Genomic DNA, 16460 nt, shown 5'->3' with positions numbered 1-16460 from the left:
GCAGAAAAGTACTCTCTTTTCAAGTCAATTTCCCATTTCTGATCACGGTCCCTCTCAAAACACAAATGGGCAATGTATGACCAGCAAGTCTGCCCATGTTGCCCCAGATCCTTTGCAGCACAGCACAGTGAAGAAAGTTATCTTTTTAAAGTCAAAAAGCTTATGTCTAAACCTCAGCTGACCTCCTACGGGCTATATGACTTTTAGCAAATTAGATATCACGTGTTTGTATCAGTTTTATCATCTATAAGAGGGGATGACAATTGTGCCTCCCTGTAATGAATTTTTTTTTTTCCCCTGCTAGTATCTATTCTAGCTTCTTCCACTAACAACCCCTCTTTTTCCTTTGGGAAGGTACTCCTCCTCCATTCAGTCTATGTGGCTCTTTCAGCTGCACCCACCCAGGTTTCATGGGTGGGCATATAATCCAAGCCTGGTTAATCAAAGACTGAGTCAGCTATGAGCCTGTGATTCAGTTTAAGCCAGTGAGAGTCTTCTACAGGACTTTTGTTAGAATATTGCGAAAGACACACTCTTTCCATCAGTTGTAAGCTTGGAGCTACTAGTAGCCATCTTAGGGAAAGCCAAATGGTGAATAAAGGCAACAGAGAGAAAGCAAAACAGGGTTGGAAAAAAACAGATTCCTAAGAATCCTGAATACAAGGATCTAATCATGCCTGAAGCGTCCCCTGTTTTTCTTCAGGTACATGAGTCGATGCATTCCCCATTTTGTTTAAATACATTTGAAGTGAGTTTCTGTTGCCTGCATCCTAAGGTGTGCTGACTAATGCATTATCTCTTAAAGTTATTGTGAGAAGTAAATGAGAAAATCTATGTGAAGCTCTAAGTACAGAGCGTGGTATAAGGCAAGGGCTCAATATATATTTGAAAGCCAGCCAGTCCATTTCCACATCCTAGTGAGTGCAGAGCCCTCTGGAAGAGACTGGCTCCCATCTGCAGGCCATTTGTGCCATAAAACCCTCTGCCCTTGGTAAGTACCAAAACACCTATGCCATCCTTTTCTCCTTTGAATCTTCGCAACTTTCAGAATTTAGCTGGGTATTATTTCTCCAGGTGCCCTGCCTACATGTCACGTTGATGATTTCATCTGACCTCTTTCCTCCCTGTCACAAGTCATGCCAAATCGAAGATATCTTGGAACATAAACTGTCGGCCAGTTATCTAGTTATAGGGTTCAGGAAGCATTGAGGATTTTTTGTTTGTTTGTTTGTTTGAGACAGGGTCTCACTCTGTTGCCCAGGCTAGAGTGCAGTGGTACAAACAGTGCTCACTGCAGCCTCAACCTCCTGGGCTCAAGTGATCCTCCCATCTCAGCTTCCTGAGTAGCTGAGAATACAGGCACATGCCACTACACCTGGCTACTTAAAAGAAAAAAGAAAAGAAAAGAAAAAAAAGATGATGTAGAGACAGAATCTTGCTACTTTGCTTGGGCTGGTCCAAACTCCTGGGCTCAAGTGATCCTCCCACCTCAGTCTCCCAAAGTGTTGAGATTATAGGTGTGAGCCACTACCACCCAGCAGTGTTGAAGGTTTTAATCTTCATCTTGATCAGCAAAACACTAACTCCTTCCTCTCCAATGCCCTGGAGAAACAACTTGCCTTCTCCCTTACCCGCTCTGTCCTAGTCCAACAGGTCTTTTCCCCTTGTCTACCCACCTCTAATTTTATTGCTGAGGTCTCATTTGATTAAAGAAAAAGCCCTAAGTAATAAACTAAATACCACAAATGAGGCAGAGGATCCAAGGAGGAAGAAGAGTAGACTTCCAGGTTCCTTGGCAAAGAGCACTGCGCTGACAGAGAGGGAAGTTGAATGGCAACTATTGGCAAGACCACACATCCGTTAAGTCAGCCATTTACTTCACACACATATATAAAGCCCAGCCCTAGCAGAAGGCAAGGGAAAAAAGATTCTTTTGAGTCTGGCTTCCCTATGATGCTCCACAAAAGTAACAGTGATAGTAATATGCTGAATTTGCTGTTCACTGAATGAAGCGCAGTCTATCTGGCTAGGAAGGGGCAATGGGCCAAAACACAGACAGTATTTTTCCCATCACTGTTCCAGGGAGAAGATCTATGTCCAGTCTCCCAAAACAAGCCACTTCTCTCCATTCATCTTGATGTACAGTTTAATATGACAGCCACAAAAATGGAAAGGAAGCTGGATTGGCTGAGGGTTTCTGATTATTAGTAGGGAGCTGGAATCACCTTCCAGGCAGGACAAGCTACAGAATTTGTGGACCCCAGTGTAAAATGAAAATGTCAGCTCTCTTTTTAAAAGATCAAGAGTTTCAAGATGAAACAAACAAACAAACAAACAAACAAACAAAAAACCCAGAGCATTAAAACCAAGTACGAGGCCCGTCTAGGCACAGAGCCCTGGACAACTGGATTGCTCACATGCCCACGAAGCCAGCCCTGCCCAAAGCAAGAGATTCAGTAAAGTAGGAAGCATAAAGGAGGCAGAGTAGTATGGATTTCCATCTCTGAAAGGCAGAATTCTAGCAATGTAATTTTATTCCTTCTAAGTACAAAGTCCAACATGCTAACCTATTCTTTAAACCATCGCATTATACAAATCTTTAGGAAATTTGTGACTAATTTTGAATTAGCATGCAACTGATCTACAGGTAGTAGATATTCTTAAAGGCTGGCAGAAGTTGAAATGTGTTTTACTCAGGATTGCCTTATTAAGAGCTCTTTACGTCCTTTTAAACTTACACTTTGAAGAATGGATTTGCCAAACAAAGGCAAATTACAACTCATCCCCTGCCTAAGTCTTTAGTATCTAAAAGATGGAGTTAGACTCAAACTTAGAATCATGGAAAAATATTAAACTGGAAATGAACATTGAACAATGGTCCTGCTCAGGGGTTCCAGCTGTGGTGTGGCAGAACCATCTGGAAAGCTTTTGGAAAAAGAAAGATTCTCTGAAACTTTCCCCAGAAACTTGTTTTCATTTCGAGTGGAGATGGGGAAGTCTCTTTCTATGAAATTTATTGGTTGTAATTTAAAAAGCATTAAGAATAGTGTGAGCTAAAGCATCACAAAAGACCAAGCAGAAAATAGTAATTAATCTTATAATCATATAGTAATTAACTCCTATATAGCCCTGGGCTAACAGCAGGGAGTTAAAATGTTGTTGCTGAACTCCCTCCAAGCTGGCACAGTCTTCTTATGCACAGTGGCCCAGGCACTCAGGCAGGGCTGCAGGCATACAGCTGTGGGCTGCATATTCATTTATAAAGCAAGATTCTGTGTTCAGCTCTGGTCACGGCTCACCTTCGCACCTGCTGTGGAGTCCCCTCCATTCCTTCCATAGTGGGGAGAGTGGTCCTGCTGTCTGCCCTTCCCCCTGCCCCGCACCTCCCAATTAACTAGGAGAAATCCTAGAAAGCCTGAGCAGGTTTTGGAAAGGAAGCCACTTTATGGAGCCTTGTGATTTCAGGAGATCCTTTTTGGCTGAAGCAGTTCCCACTACATGGCTGGAGGGACTGAATCCACAACACGTTCGAGTTCCGCAGACAGGAATCCAGGGATGTCAGTCCTCTGTGCGGGGGCCTGCAGGCCTTGCTGCAGTGTGTTCCACCAACCTCTCTCCCTTTCCCTTCCTACTGTTTTACTTGGTTTCCATCCCTTATGTGTGGATGGTTGGTCTTCATAATCCTCAACCAGCGGGTAGTTGGTCTGTTACTGTCATTCCACGTGGGTGCTTCATTCAATTCTAGCAGGCACACTGGTTTGGACATCCTCTTTACAGAGCTGTCAACTCATTTTTCTAGGCTGTGGGCTGGAGGGACAGTTGTTTGGGATTTGGTTTTCCTTTTTGCTGTTAAAAATATATCTTTATCACTGCCTGCTGTGGGTGGTTAAGAGGATTCCTCTACTTTAGCAGAATGCTAAAATCAATTTCTTTTTGTTTTTCTTTCTGAGATGGAGTCTCGCTCTGTCGCCCAGGCTGGAGTGCAGTGGCGCGATCTCGGCTCACTGCAAGCTCCGCTTCCCGGGTTTACGCCATTCTCCTGCCTCAGCCTCCCGAGTAGCTGGGACTACAGGCGGCCGCCTCCACGCCGGGATAAGTTTTTGTATTTTTAGTAGAGACGGGGTTTCACCGCGTTAGCCAGGATGGTCTCAATCTCCTGACCTCGTGATCCGCCCGCCTCGGCCTCCCAAAGTACTGGGATTACAGACGTGAGCCACCACGCCCGGCCTAAAATCAATTTCTAAGAGCATCTTAAGGAGGTAACGTTTTAACATCTGTTAATAAAGAGTGGCTTCAAACAAAGTGGACTGTATTAGCCTTCCAAGGGTGAAAATGGCAATGGGCCTGCCTCCAAAATGCTGTACTGTTACATGTGTGCCCTGCTGGCCTCTCCTTGGAACCCCGCAAACTACTATCTTGAGGATATCAAAGAAAATTTTTTCCACTTCCAAAGCATGCCAGAATCTAGAGGTCCTGCCACACAAAATAAATCCTCCTCCAAGTGACTGAAAATGCTGTTTTCCCTCAATTGTGGGAAAGCATAAATAAATGGGACAAAGTGAGATGGAGAAACCAGCACAGGGGGAATTCGATACATTAAACACACGGGGAGCTGCAGTAGCAGCCACAGGACTGGCCAAAAAGCAGAAATCAAAAGAAAAGCAAATTTACATTGAGCACACATGGGAGGCACATTTTGATTTGTCTCTAAGAGGTTTATACAAGTCACTGTGTCTTAAAGATACTTGAAAGCACGTCTAAGTTCTCTCCACGCTGGCACAGCTGATAAAGCATGCAATGGCACTTGATAATTCCATATATTGTTGAATACATTCTTAAAGTTTCTTTTATGAAAAACTTATAATTCAGTACTGCTCTAGGAGTGGTCTGTGGACAGATATATATATATATATATAGATAGATAGATAGATAGATAGATAGATAGATAGATAGATAGATATAGATATAGATATATATATATCTCCAAGAAGTATTTATTCCTGGTTCATGGTAAGTACAGAAAGTCAGAGTAAGCATTTAAAAACTTCATAGCAATTTTCTATGATCACAACATTTTTACTATATTTTACAAATATATTAGTCTGAAATAAATTGAAAAACAAAAAACTGGCTTTTCAGCACATATGGTTTGAGAAATGCTCATATAATGAACACCTGTATTTGCACCAACTAAATTTAATTGTTGTTAACAAACTGGCAGAAATATAGAATCCTTCATACAGAAACACTGTATGGAGAGGACATAAAGTTAGGCAATTAAAGATGTGAAAGTTTTAATTAAAATTGAAAAAATTAAAAGGCTCAAAATCAAAACGTTTTCATTTTGTATTATTTCTTTAACTGGCTTCTCCTTCTTAATTGGCTGAAAAATATTGTGACTAGAAAGTAATGAATCCACTTTTCATATTTACATTTCCCATCACATGGATATTCCAAAAAGTTTGCATTTATACTACGCTTATGATGACACATGGGAGGCAAATATTATCATCATCATTCCCATGATACTCTTTTCTAACTCGATTCTATGTTCTTTGATATTTTTATGCAAGCCAGTTCTTTAAAGATATCCTCATTATACTAGGAGTGCCTGTTATAAAATTTATTATATGACAGGCAAAGCTCTAACTTTCCTTAAAGCCTCCCCATCTTCACATTTTTACCATGAAAATATTTAAGGTCGTTTTATGTGTTTTTAAAAAGCCTTTAAATGTATAAAGAAAGGAACAAGATGGAATTTCCCCTTCTCGTTTAGGAATTTAACTCAGATTCATGAAGCGGAAGGTAGCATAATTTTTTTCTTTGTGGACATTTTTCAATCCATAAGAATTTACCTATAGCAACTTCATTTGGCTGTTTTCTGAGATAGCGTCTTGCTCTGTCACGCAAGTAGGAGTGCAGTGGCATAAACACAGCTCGCTGCAGCCTTGGCCTTCTGGGCACAAGTGATCCTCCCACCCCAGCCTCCACAGTAGCTGGGCCTATGGGCATGCACCACACACGTGGCAATTTTTTTTTTTTTTTTAATAGAAATGAGGTCTCCCTATATTGCCCAGGCTGGTCTTGAACTCCTGGGCTAAAGCAATACTCCCAAAGTGCCAAGATTACAAGCACGAGCCACCACTCCAATCCTGGCTGTTATTAATATCAGTCTATGATTCTGTTAAAGAGGGGAAAAAATAAGGAAATGTCACCCACCTACGTCCCCAAACTTATAAAACTGGAAAATTTATCCATAGTGACTTTGAATCAAATTGTATCAGCAATTTGGACAAAAAGTCAATTGTGCCTGGGTGAAAATTTTGTTTGAACATAAATTGTTTTCTAGATGTTTTGCTAAGGTCTTTTAATGTCTAATTCCCACAGCCTCTCTATGAGGAATTAAGCAGCAGTGAAGACAGTGAGTTCAGAGTCATTTGTTTTCTCTGGCCTGGAAAAAAAGGGCCACACACACCCAATTATTGAGCTACTCTTTTTTCCCTCCTGTAACTCATCCAAACATCCTATTATGAAGTTGAAACGTTTCGGTTACTGTAATTTTTTCCTAAAGATTCTGGTTCCCACACTGAAATTCTGCCTCCTAAATCAGATTCAGACTCCAATTCCCAAAATCTGTTCCAAACACATTCATGGCCTAACCCTTGAGAAAGGGAACTTCAAGCTCCACTTGCCTCCTTTCAGAGTGAGTCAAAGTATTTTAAAAAGCAACAAAAATGTGAAATCCCTTGATGAAGTGTTTTTGAAGTGTCCTGGCCATGTCTGTAGGAATGGTCAAATATTATCTAACTCTGCTCACTTTTTAAAGTGAAAAACAACTAAACAGCACAAATACAGGCAGATGGCTCTTTTCAAAAGAAAAGCCAAGCTCATTATACGCACACAAAGGGAATTTGTATGAGATCCTGTGGTAGTGGTGGGCAGAGAGAAATAAAAGTGGGAGAAATTCAGCAACCAGGGCTAGGCTGGAGGTGATCTTGTGGGTGACAGGGAATGAATACCATTTAGGGTAATGAGAACTTTCGGGGGAATAGGGCCATTAGGCACAAAATATATGACTATTAGAATTGGCTACTAACCTTCTCCACCCATATGGAGAGCCCAGTTTTCAACACTCTGGTGAATCAGAGACTTCAAAGAATAAAATAAAAAGCAACCAAGTAAGGTACAGAAATCTGACCCTGACCTTCAGGACAGGGTTCTGAGTTCAACCTTATTAACCAGGAGGTGGGTCCCTGAGACTGGAGTTTACAGTTCTGACATTTGGGCACAGGAAATGGGCTTTCTCCTTCTGATACAGAAGAATTATGAACACAATGAGGATCCCTGATGGGCAAAGATACGCCCTTGCAGTGAAAGGAAAATCCTGTTAGTCATAATAGTAGCTGTAATTAATTCACTGTTCACTCTGTGCCTTGTACCGTGCAGAAAAATTTACACACAGCTTCTCTTTATCTTTTCAACTATTCTCAGAGGTAAATATTATTTCCATTTCACAGATGAGGACTCCTAGACACAGAGAAATTTACCCGAGGTCTATGGACAAGATCTAAATACGTTTGTAAAACGACAAAGTCCAAAGTCTTTACTTCTCAGCTAGATGACCTGTAAGTTATCCAAAAGGCTGTTTGAGGAGAAGAAAGGAAGCTGACTTACCTAGAGTGGGACTGTAGGAGAATCATGGCCTCTGGTGACGACTGGAATATTTAATACATTGACTAAACATCAGATTATCAAAATTAGGTTAAATGCACTTCAATACATTTGAATTCACAAAATTACTAAGTATGTAAGCCAGGATAAATTCTGAGCTAATTTAACAATATATACCAGGATTTATATAGCCAAGGGAGTGACGTTCCCTTGGAAACAGTCATCTAAGGAGACTCTATTTATTGCACTATTGTCTTGTGGGAGGTCTACATTTGGAATTAACTTCCAAGTATTAATGCATTCTTTGGAGTATTCTTGGTAACAAAAATCACATTCAGGCAAACTTGATTTCTAAAAACTCCAAAGTAACCTGGAGTCAAGTCTAAGAAGTGATGAGTCCTTGGCCATTATCATCATAGGGTATAGCTATAAAGCAGTAGAACATAGCACTTTGGGCCACACGCTCCTTTTCAGAAGGTGATTAAACCTGTGGAACCTAGAGATAGGGAGGGAGGGGGAATGAGAGGAAGGAATATTTTGCATTTGAAAGGCTTGTTTCAAATTGGTGGGTACTTTTAACAGTATTTTTTTTTTTTAGATGGAATCTCACTCTTCGCCCAGGCTAGAGTGCAATTATTGTGATCTCAGCTCACTGCAATCTCTGCCTCCTGGGTTCAAGCAATTCTCCTGCCTCAGCCTCCCGAGTCGCTGGGACTACAGGCGTGCAATGCCATGCCCGGCTGATTTTTATATTTTTAGGGGAGATGGGATTTCACCATGTTGGCCAGGCTGGTCTCAAATCCCTGACCTCATGTGATCCACCTGCCCCAGCCTCCCAGAGTGCTGGATTACAGGTATGAGCCACTGTGCTCAGCCACTTTTAACAGTTTTATTAAAAATGGGTTTCTAGAGAGCTCTCTCGAGTCCCCCTGGAGTGTGGTAAACACATGGAGACCCATATGAAGGGTGGGGATAGTCCATCCTCCAACCTCTCCCTCTTTAGCGCCACCTTTCTCCGTTCAGAATTCAAGTTCAAGGAGGGCAAGGGATTTTGTTTTATTCATGACTGTTCCTACACCAGAGACTGACATTTACTAAATATTTATGTGTCATTAGTATGTATATAATGAACTGAATAAGTAATACATGAATAATTTAATATTGGGTCACAGGTAAGATTCTAATTATCAAAAGAATTTTTGTTTTAGAAACAATGTTTAAGAACCACTGGCATGGATAATTCAGGGGCAATATTCCTGGAGGCATAATGTGTGGAGGGCTAGGTTTTCTTTAAGATTTAGCAAAATCTCAGAATAAGTAAGAGAGTGTCAATTCCGTTTAGCATGAGTCCAGTGAGCATCTCAGGGCATGGCATGGTAAACACACAGCGTGATAGATAACACAATGGCAGTCTCTGAAAGGGGAACCTGGATCAAAAAGCCCAGGATCACGTCAGCCTTTACTGATAAATGAGGTTGTCAAAGCGGTCATACACTTGAGTCTTTATAAAAGAAAAGAAATAACAAGAATAAAACCTGTTCTAGAATGTTACTCTTTTGTATGTACCTATGGGTGGCCTAAGAAACAATGATTGATGACTGGTCCTGGATTCACTGACTAAAATAAAGTGTTTTGGTTGCTGGTTGAAAATGAGGAATGTCAATGCAAAATAAGAGAACACAGAATGCATATGCAATTCTACTGCAGAAACATCTTTCAACTTTGCCGAAAATGGCCAAAAAAAGAATTATTTCTTAGAAAACAAAGATAGGCATAGAGTTTATGCGTACAGATTTGCTTTTTAAAAAAGACACACTTCATCTAGCAAGAGCAATACAAAGGGTTATATAAATTTATTTTTCATGTAACAATTGATTCGGTTAGAAAAAATTCCCATTTTCAATGTTAATTCCATCTCTCATTTTTGGAAAAAAATCACTAAAAGGACAAAAACCCACAGAAAAATACAATCTGTATCTGTTCTATATTTACAGATAACCAGTCATTATTAAGGCGCAGATTAAAAGTTAACATTTATTCAAATCATCAAAATATTTTGTGCATCATATAACAACTCTGTATACTGTAGTGTCATATTCCCTTCATTGCATCAAGAGAAAGTGAGAGAAATAATTTCCAGTGTTTTTATTTATTTTTAGCCACCCTACTTAATCTAATTTAAGTGGGACAGTTTCCCCTTTGGAATATCAAAGCACTGTTCATAAATCAACTTAATACTGCATATTCATTCTATCTTCCTCCTGTTGCAAATGCATGGTAGAGAGCTGGGAAAAGAGCTCCAAATGATTATTATCTGGGAAGGTCTTATTAAAAACAACATTTAGAGTACTGAGTTGTTGAACAGGACACAAATCTGGTATTGTTAACCTGTGTTAAATGTTTAGCATGATGCATTAATACAATCAAATAAGATGGATGATCATCACATGATCCACAAGACCGTTTGTACACATATGCACAGGATGAGTAAAGGGAGTGATTCAGTTCAACATCCTTAAGCAGATAAGGCTTAGTTTAATTTAAAAAGGGCAGTCCCTCAGTGCCAGTTATAATTGATAATTTTATGACAGGCCTATTATCTATGCCTTCAAGGTAACAAATACCATATTTGAAAGTGAAAAATTTTCTGTGTGCAAAATGCCTCTTCAATTCCTGTTCTTACTGTAATGGTCAGACTCAGCCATGGAAAAGTGTCAGGCAAGTATTTCTTATCCCATATTTATATAAAAGTACCCAACTCTCGTATATGCTTATCTAATGCCTTCTGCTGAGAGCACGTGAGAGTGGCTCATGTCCATGTAGAAAATCTTGACTACTGGACATAAATAACTCTTTACAGTACAGGTAACTGACAACATTTCCTATGGGAAAGTTTTCTAACAAATTAATATACTTGGAAATAATATTGCTTTGAAGAAAGAAAGGCACTTTAGTGATTTTCTTCATGGATTAAAAACATTTCATAAATCTATAAGATCTCTGAAAAGACCCAGGAAACAATGTTGCCTGATTTCTTGGACTTTCACAGTATAAGATTGTAATAATGACTCTAGCCACTTAAAAAAATATCTTTTGTTTTTCCTTCAGAACTTAGCTGTCTTTATGAACTGTCACCCTGGAGGCTTCAAATAAGCCTGTTCATTCTCAACAAACGTAAGTCTACTTCAAGCAGACAGATAGGGTTTTAGGAAAGTCCTGTGGCCATACGGAACATAGCTAACGTGTACATGATAAGGATTGTAATCTATTTCTCTTCATAATGGCAACAGTGCTGTCTTGTCAGATGATTATTTGTCTTTTTAAATAAAGTGACAATCTAGGGCTCCAGTTATTGAATGTTGTCCATTCTCTACCATAAATCTCTAGTAAATATCAATTTCATCAATTATGTACTGTATGCTTATAATATCTAAAAATAAAAGTTTGATATAAATAAATGTCCTTTAGTGGCAATATACTAAAAAACAGCCCTTTGCTTCCAGACAACCATTAAAATCATTTTAGCATTACAGGCAGCAGCTAAGTATGATGACTGCAAAGGGTTAATACTGCAAAGTCCATTTGGTCTTTCTTTGCACCTATTACTGTGAATTAGGTCCATTGCTAGGTGTTTCTAGGATGCTAACATACATGAAACAGAATTGGTCCTGAAGCAAGCGGAGTCACTTAAGTTTCCCAAAGTCACAGAAAATTCTGCACAGAAACTAAGATCCAGTACCATTTCAAATAAGTTTGATGCAGTCAGAAAAATGTGACTAACTCTGATCTGTACCAACATGTAGGTGACATGAAAATGAGAGAGATGGAGACAGGAAGAATTTCCACAGGACAAGAAATTAGAACGTGTAAAGTGCTGAAAGACCGCAATAATTATTTTAAAGCAGTACCAGAAAATTCCACTTTGATTATTTTCTAAAAATCCCCAAATACCAAAACAAAACAAGCAAACAAAATAACTTCTAAGTTCTCTGGCATCCCAGATGTCAATTCATCCTTCATTTTAAGTAAAAAAAAAAAAAAAAAAAAAAAAAAAAAAAAAATCAGTGCATATGTTATATAGGTAAATAAAAACGGGAAATAAAGCCCTATCCTCATATTGCAAATTCTGTCCAACTGCCATTTTAAAAAGGTAATCCACATTTGGTGTTCTGCATGACATCACAAGAACATCTCTCTTTTCTTCCTTTTTGCCATAAAGTACAGGTGCGAATAAGATGCTTTGGTCCTGATACCAGACACCCAGAGTGCTGAGGACAGTGTGCTGTGAAGGCTGTTCACACATCTCCTGTGTCCACTTTACAGTTAGTCAGCGGGCATGTGCCAAGAGGGCGCTGCTACCAGCGGCCACTGACACTAGCAATGTCTGAGTGATACTGACGGGGTAGCCTTCCACTCGCTCCACCTTCCAGGAAAGAGGTGCGTGCATTTGGCGATTCAAAAAGCTTTCTTCGGTTTTTATTTAGTTCTAGAGAGAGAAAGAGAGAATTGTTAGGAGCTCAATTCTCGAGAAGTTCTATGTATACTACAGGACATAGCACTAGAGCTCAGAAAATGGTGACGTGGTAGGTTTTTTGAGGAAAGTCAAGTCTGGCAGCAAAAGGAAAACTTTAGTTGATGATCAAGGCATTTCTGAAATACTAGAGAGTATGGTATAAAAGACAGCATATTGACAGTCTAGAGAACAAAGAATAGCAAATAGTTTGTGTTGCGATTCGTAAACTCCTGCCAGCAAAGTATCTATTACAGTCTGTAAACTATATTGGAGGATATACCATTCTCAGAACTCTCTAACCAAATTAAACAGTTTGACCTACTCCAAAGGTCATTTCAGAGGCAAGGAGAACAATCAAAGCTCGTGAAAGGACGTATGACTGATGGCACAGAAAATTATTACAGCTACTGAACTCATTCATGTCAAACATGGCAATCATTTAGTTATTAAAGTCAGATATGAAAAGAAGACCCCACAGCTAAGCACAGGGATATTGGAGGAGCACCCTGAAGTACAGCTGACCCTTGAATAATGCAGAGGTTGAGGTGAAAACTCTCCTGCTCCCATGTAGTCAAAAATCCCTGTATAACTTTGGATTCCCTGAAAACTTTACTAATAGCCTATTGTTGACCAGCAGCCTTACCAGTAAGTTGATGAACACATGTTCTGTATATGTATTTTATATTGCATGTTTACAATAAACGAAGCCAGAGAAAACACTAAGAGATTCATTAGGAAAAGAAAATATATTTACGTATTCATTAAGTGCAAGTGAATGATCACAAAGTCTTCCTCCCTGTCGTCTTCCCGGTGAGTAGGTTGAAGAGGAAGAGGAGAAGGGGTTGCTCTTGCTGTTTCAGGCACAGTAGAGGTTCAAGAGGTAGGGGTGGTGGAAGGAGAGGCAGGCATATTTGGTGTAACTTTACAAAAATACATCATAATTTCTGTCTGCCATTTTTGCTTTTTTCATTTCTTTAAAAATGTTTCTATATGGTACTACTCGTTCTTCCACTATTTTATCATAGAAGAATCCATGTCATTAAAAAAAATCAGAAGCAGTCTTGAATAATCGGAACTCTTCTGCCAGACTGTCTAACGTCCGTTGCTTTCTGGCACTGCTTGCTCTGTCTTCCTCATCGTCTGGCAGTGGTTCAGAAACACTCATCGCCATCAAGTCATCTCTGTTAATTCCTCTGGTGTGGTATCTATTAGCTCTTGAATTTCTCCAAGATCTGATCTTGAAATTCCTTACTCACCCTTTACCTTTATTTTATTATTATTTTTTGCCATATCCACAATTTCTTTCATGATTTTCTTGACTGGCTCTATGGTAAATCCTGTGAAGTCATGCACAACATCTGGATACAGTTTTTTTTTTCCAGCAGGGATTCATTGTTTTGGACCTGATGGCTTCATAGCTTTTTCTGTAACAACAATGACATCTCCAATGGTGTAATCCTTCCGGCTTTTCATAATGTTTTCTCTATCCGGGTTCTCTTCTATAACCTTGACAATCCTTTCCATAAAGTACCATGTGTAACAATCCTTAAAGGTCCTTATGACCACCTGATCTAGAAGCTGAATTAGAGACTCTGTGTTTGGAGACAAGTTAACTAGTTTGATGACTCTGATGTTAAACACAGGGGGTTTCCAGTGACCAGGGCCATTATCCAATATTAAAAGAACTTTAAAAGTCAGTCTTTTACTGGCAAGTTACTTCCTGACTTCAGGGAAAAAGTACCAATGGAACCAGTCTAGAAAAAGCATTCTTGGTATCCATGCCTTCTTGTGCTACAACCAAAAGACTGGTGGCTGGTGTTTATCTTTTCCCTCCAAGGCTCAAGGGTGGGCAGGGCAGTCCTGATCATAAACGTGACTGCATTCGCACAAAACAGCAGTCAGCCTATCCCTTCCTGTCTGAAATTCGGGTGTTCATTTCTCTTTCTTACTAATAAAAGTCCTTTGTGGCATTTTTATTTTTTCCAGAATAGGACCCTTTCATCTGCATTAAAAACCTGTTCAGGTGTACAATCTTTCTCCTCAATTATTTTCTTAACCGTGTCTGGGAACTCATCTGCTATCTCGTGGTTGACAAAAGCTCCTTGTTATCTTCACATTTGTTAAGCCAAACCTCTTTCTACAATTAACATACCATCTATTGCTGTCATTAATTTCTCTAGCTTTAGATCCTTCACCTTCCTTTTGCTTTAAGTTGTCATATAGACTTTGCTTTTTCTTGAATCATGGAGTCAATAAGTATGCTTTTTTATAACAATCCTGCACCCACTCTAAAAGCTGCATTTTCAATGCAAGATAAAAAAGGTATTTTGCAAAAAGTGTAAGGCTTTTGCATCTGCTGGTGTAGCTGTAGCAATGTCTTCTCAAATTTCCTTTTCTTTTCCTTTTTTTTTTTTTTTTTTTTTTTTTTTTACAATAGTCGTTATGCTGGATTCACTTATCTTGACATGGTGGGCAAATGCAGCTACACACCTCAATCTGCGGTACATATCAAGCAATTCAACTTTTTCTCATGATGTCATGACTTTTCTTTGCTTTCGAGAGCACTAGTGGCACTTTATGTGGGTTCTATGGTGTTATTCAAGGTCTATGGTGCTGTACTAAACACAATGAAAAATACCCAAGAACTGTGAGAGATCACTTGTAACTGTGATATACAACTTACTGGAGAGATTAACTGCTCATGTGGAGATTAGTGTACAGTGCTTTAAGCAGATACTTGTAACAATTGAGCTCACTGCAGTAGCAACAGAAGGTGGCTGTGAAATTATTACAGTAGTACTGTATATAACAGTTAATTTTATGCAGTTATGATTTAAAATGCCTTTATGTTTGTTTACATTTCTCTCTGCTGCCAATGGTGCCATATATGGTCTGTAAGGTTTTGATAAATTTTAACATGTTAGAATAGATGTGTATATTGTATGGTAGTAAATGAGAAAATAGACTAGTATCTGTATATATTTCACACATATGCGTTCTTGACATATCTAACTTTTTCTTAATGTTTTTTAATATTTCCAGGCTATGCAGTTTGGAAGTTTTTTCAAGTTGTCACAAATCTCCAAAAATATTTCCAATATATTTATTGAGAAAACTCTGTGTATAAGTGAACCTGTGCAGTTCAAATCCATGTTGTTCAACCGTCAACTGTATTAAGCCACAGCCCCCATGGCTCTGCCAACTCATGAAGCCTACACTTCTTGAGTCAGAAAGAGTTTTAGAAAGAGGCATATGAGTAGGTTTCTTTGAATAAAAAATTAATCTAGTATAACAATCGTATCAGCTTAGAAAATTAATGCTCACAAACAACAAATACTTGAATCTAAAATTTCAGGGCAGACCTGAGGTGCCCTATTAGAATTGTAAAGAAATTAGAGTATTCTGAAAACACTGTTTAGTTTGTCTTTTGCCAACTAAAAGTTATTAACTGGAAAGGTAAACAGTTAATTGAAACAGACTACCTTGTTTTGTGAGTATGCATCAACCTCCGCCCCCACCTCAAAATCACTGATGTAACTCGTTCTGACAAACTCATGCAAGTACACAGAATCATCAGAATATGCAAATTAGGCTTTTGATACCAACAAATGCAAATACCCTCAAATTTATTCAGTTTAAAATAGATTAGAGGGATTATGTAATTGACTTGCTTCAAAGTGTCTCTTTGAGGGGCTAGCGCAGGTGGTTCACCTTATATTTGCAAGGTACTCAGTACTTTTTAAGCCACACACACACACAATCCCCTTTTGAATTGTGAAGTTACAATGTAAGATAGGGCCATCTACAGTAATGCTGAAGACACAGACTCAGGTTGTAACAGACTGCATGGCGTTAAGGATGACCATATGACCAGACACGCTCCTGTGGCCAAGTTCTGGAAGATGACCAACACCCTTAACATTTTACCCCACTGCCTTCCAAAACGTAAATGCATGCCCTATATGGTCAAAACAACAGTGGAGACATCTCTCTTTTGTTCATATATAGGTCTTAGGACAGAAGAAAAATAACAATGATTCATTAGGCTTATTGTACGACAAGCACTTTACATTTATTTTGCCCTGTTCAAGTCTTCTTTAAGGGATAGATAATATTACCATTCTCCATTTTACAGGTGAGAAAACTGATTTAAAAAATAGACTAAGTCACTTGCCCACACAGGTACTAAGTGACAGAGGTAAAACTTCGCATGCCTGATGGAAAGGTCAATGCCCTGAGCACTGGCCTTCAGTGACCCACTGGACAGAAAAGACCA

The 16460-nt window shown here is 39.1% G+C and overlaps 1 protein-coding gene across 3 annotated transcripts in view; it reads right to left on the bottom strand.

The window, feature by feature from the left end:
• Positions 1-9493: 9493 nt before the first annotated feature.
• The window catches only part of BICC1 (BicC family RNA binding protein 1), a 328457-nt gene continuing 321490 nt past the window's right edge, over positions 9494-16460 (bottom strand). For 2 of the 3 annotated variants that reach the window (XM_030941415.1, XM_030941416.1), the window contains exon 21: positions 9494-12157. In XM_030941415.1, the coding sequence (XP_030797275.1) occupies positions 12027-12157 (131 nt within the window). In that variant the 3' untranslated portion in view covers positions 9494-12026. The remainder of the gene's footprint in view (positions 12158-16460) is intronic. The other variant, XM_030941417.1, reaches the window with a different exon arrangement.

This window comes from Rhinopithecus roxellana, chromosome 11, assembly GCF_007565055.1.
Source record: "Rhinopithecus roxellana isolate Shanxi Qingling chromosome 11, ASM756505v1, whole genome shotgun sequence".
NCBI classification, from domain to species: domain Eukaryota; kingdom Metazoa; phylum Chordata; class Mammalia; order Primates; family Cercopithecidae; genus Rhinopithecus; species Rhinopithecus roxellana.
This window is presented reverse-complemented; position numbering and strand designations above follow the sequence as displayed.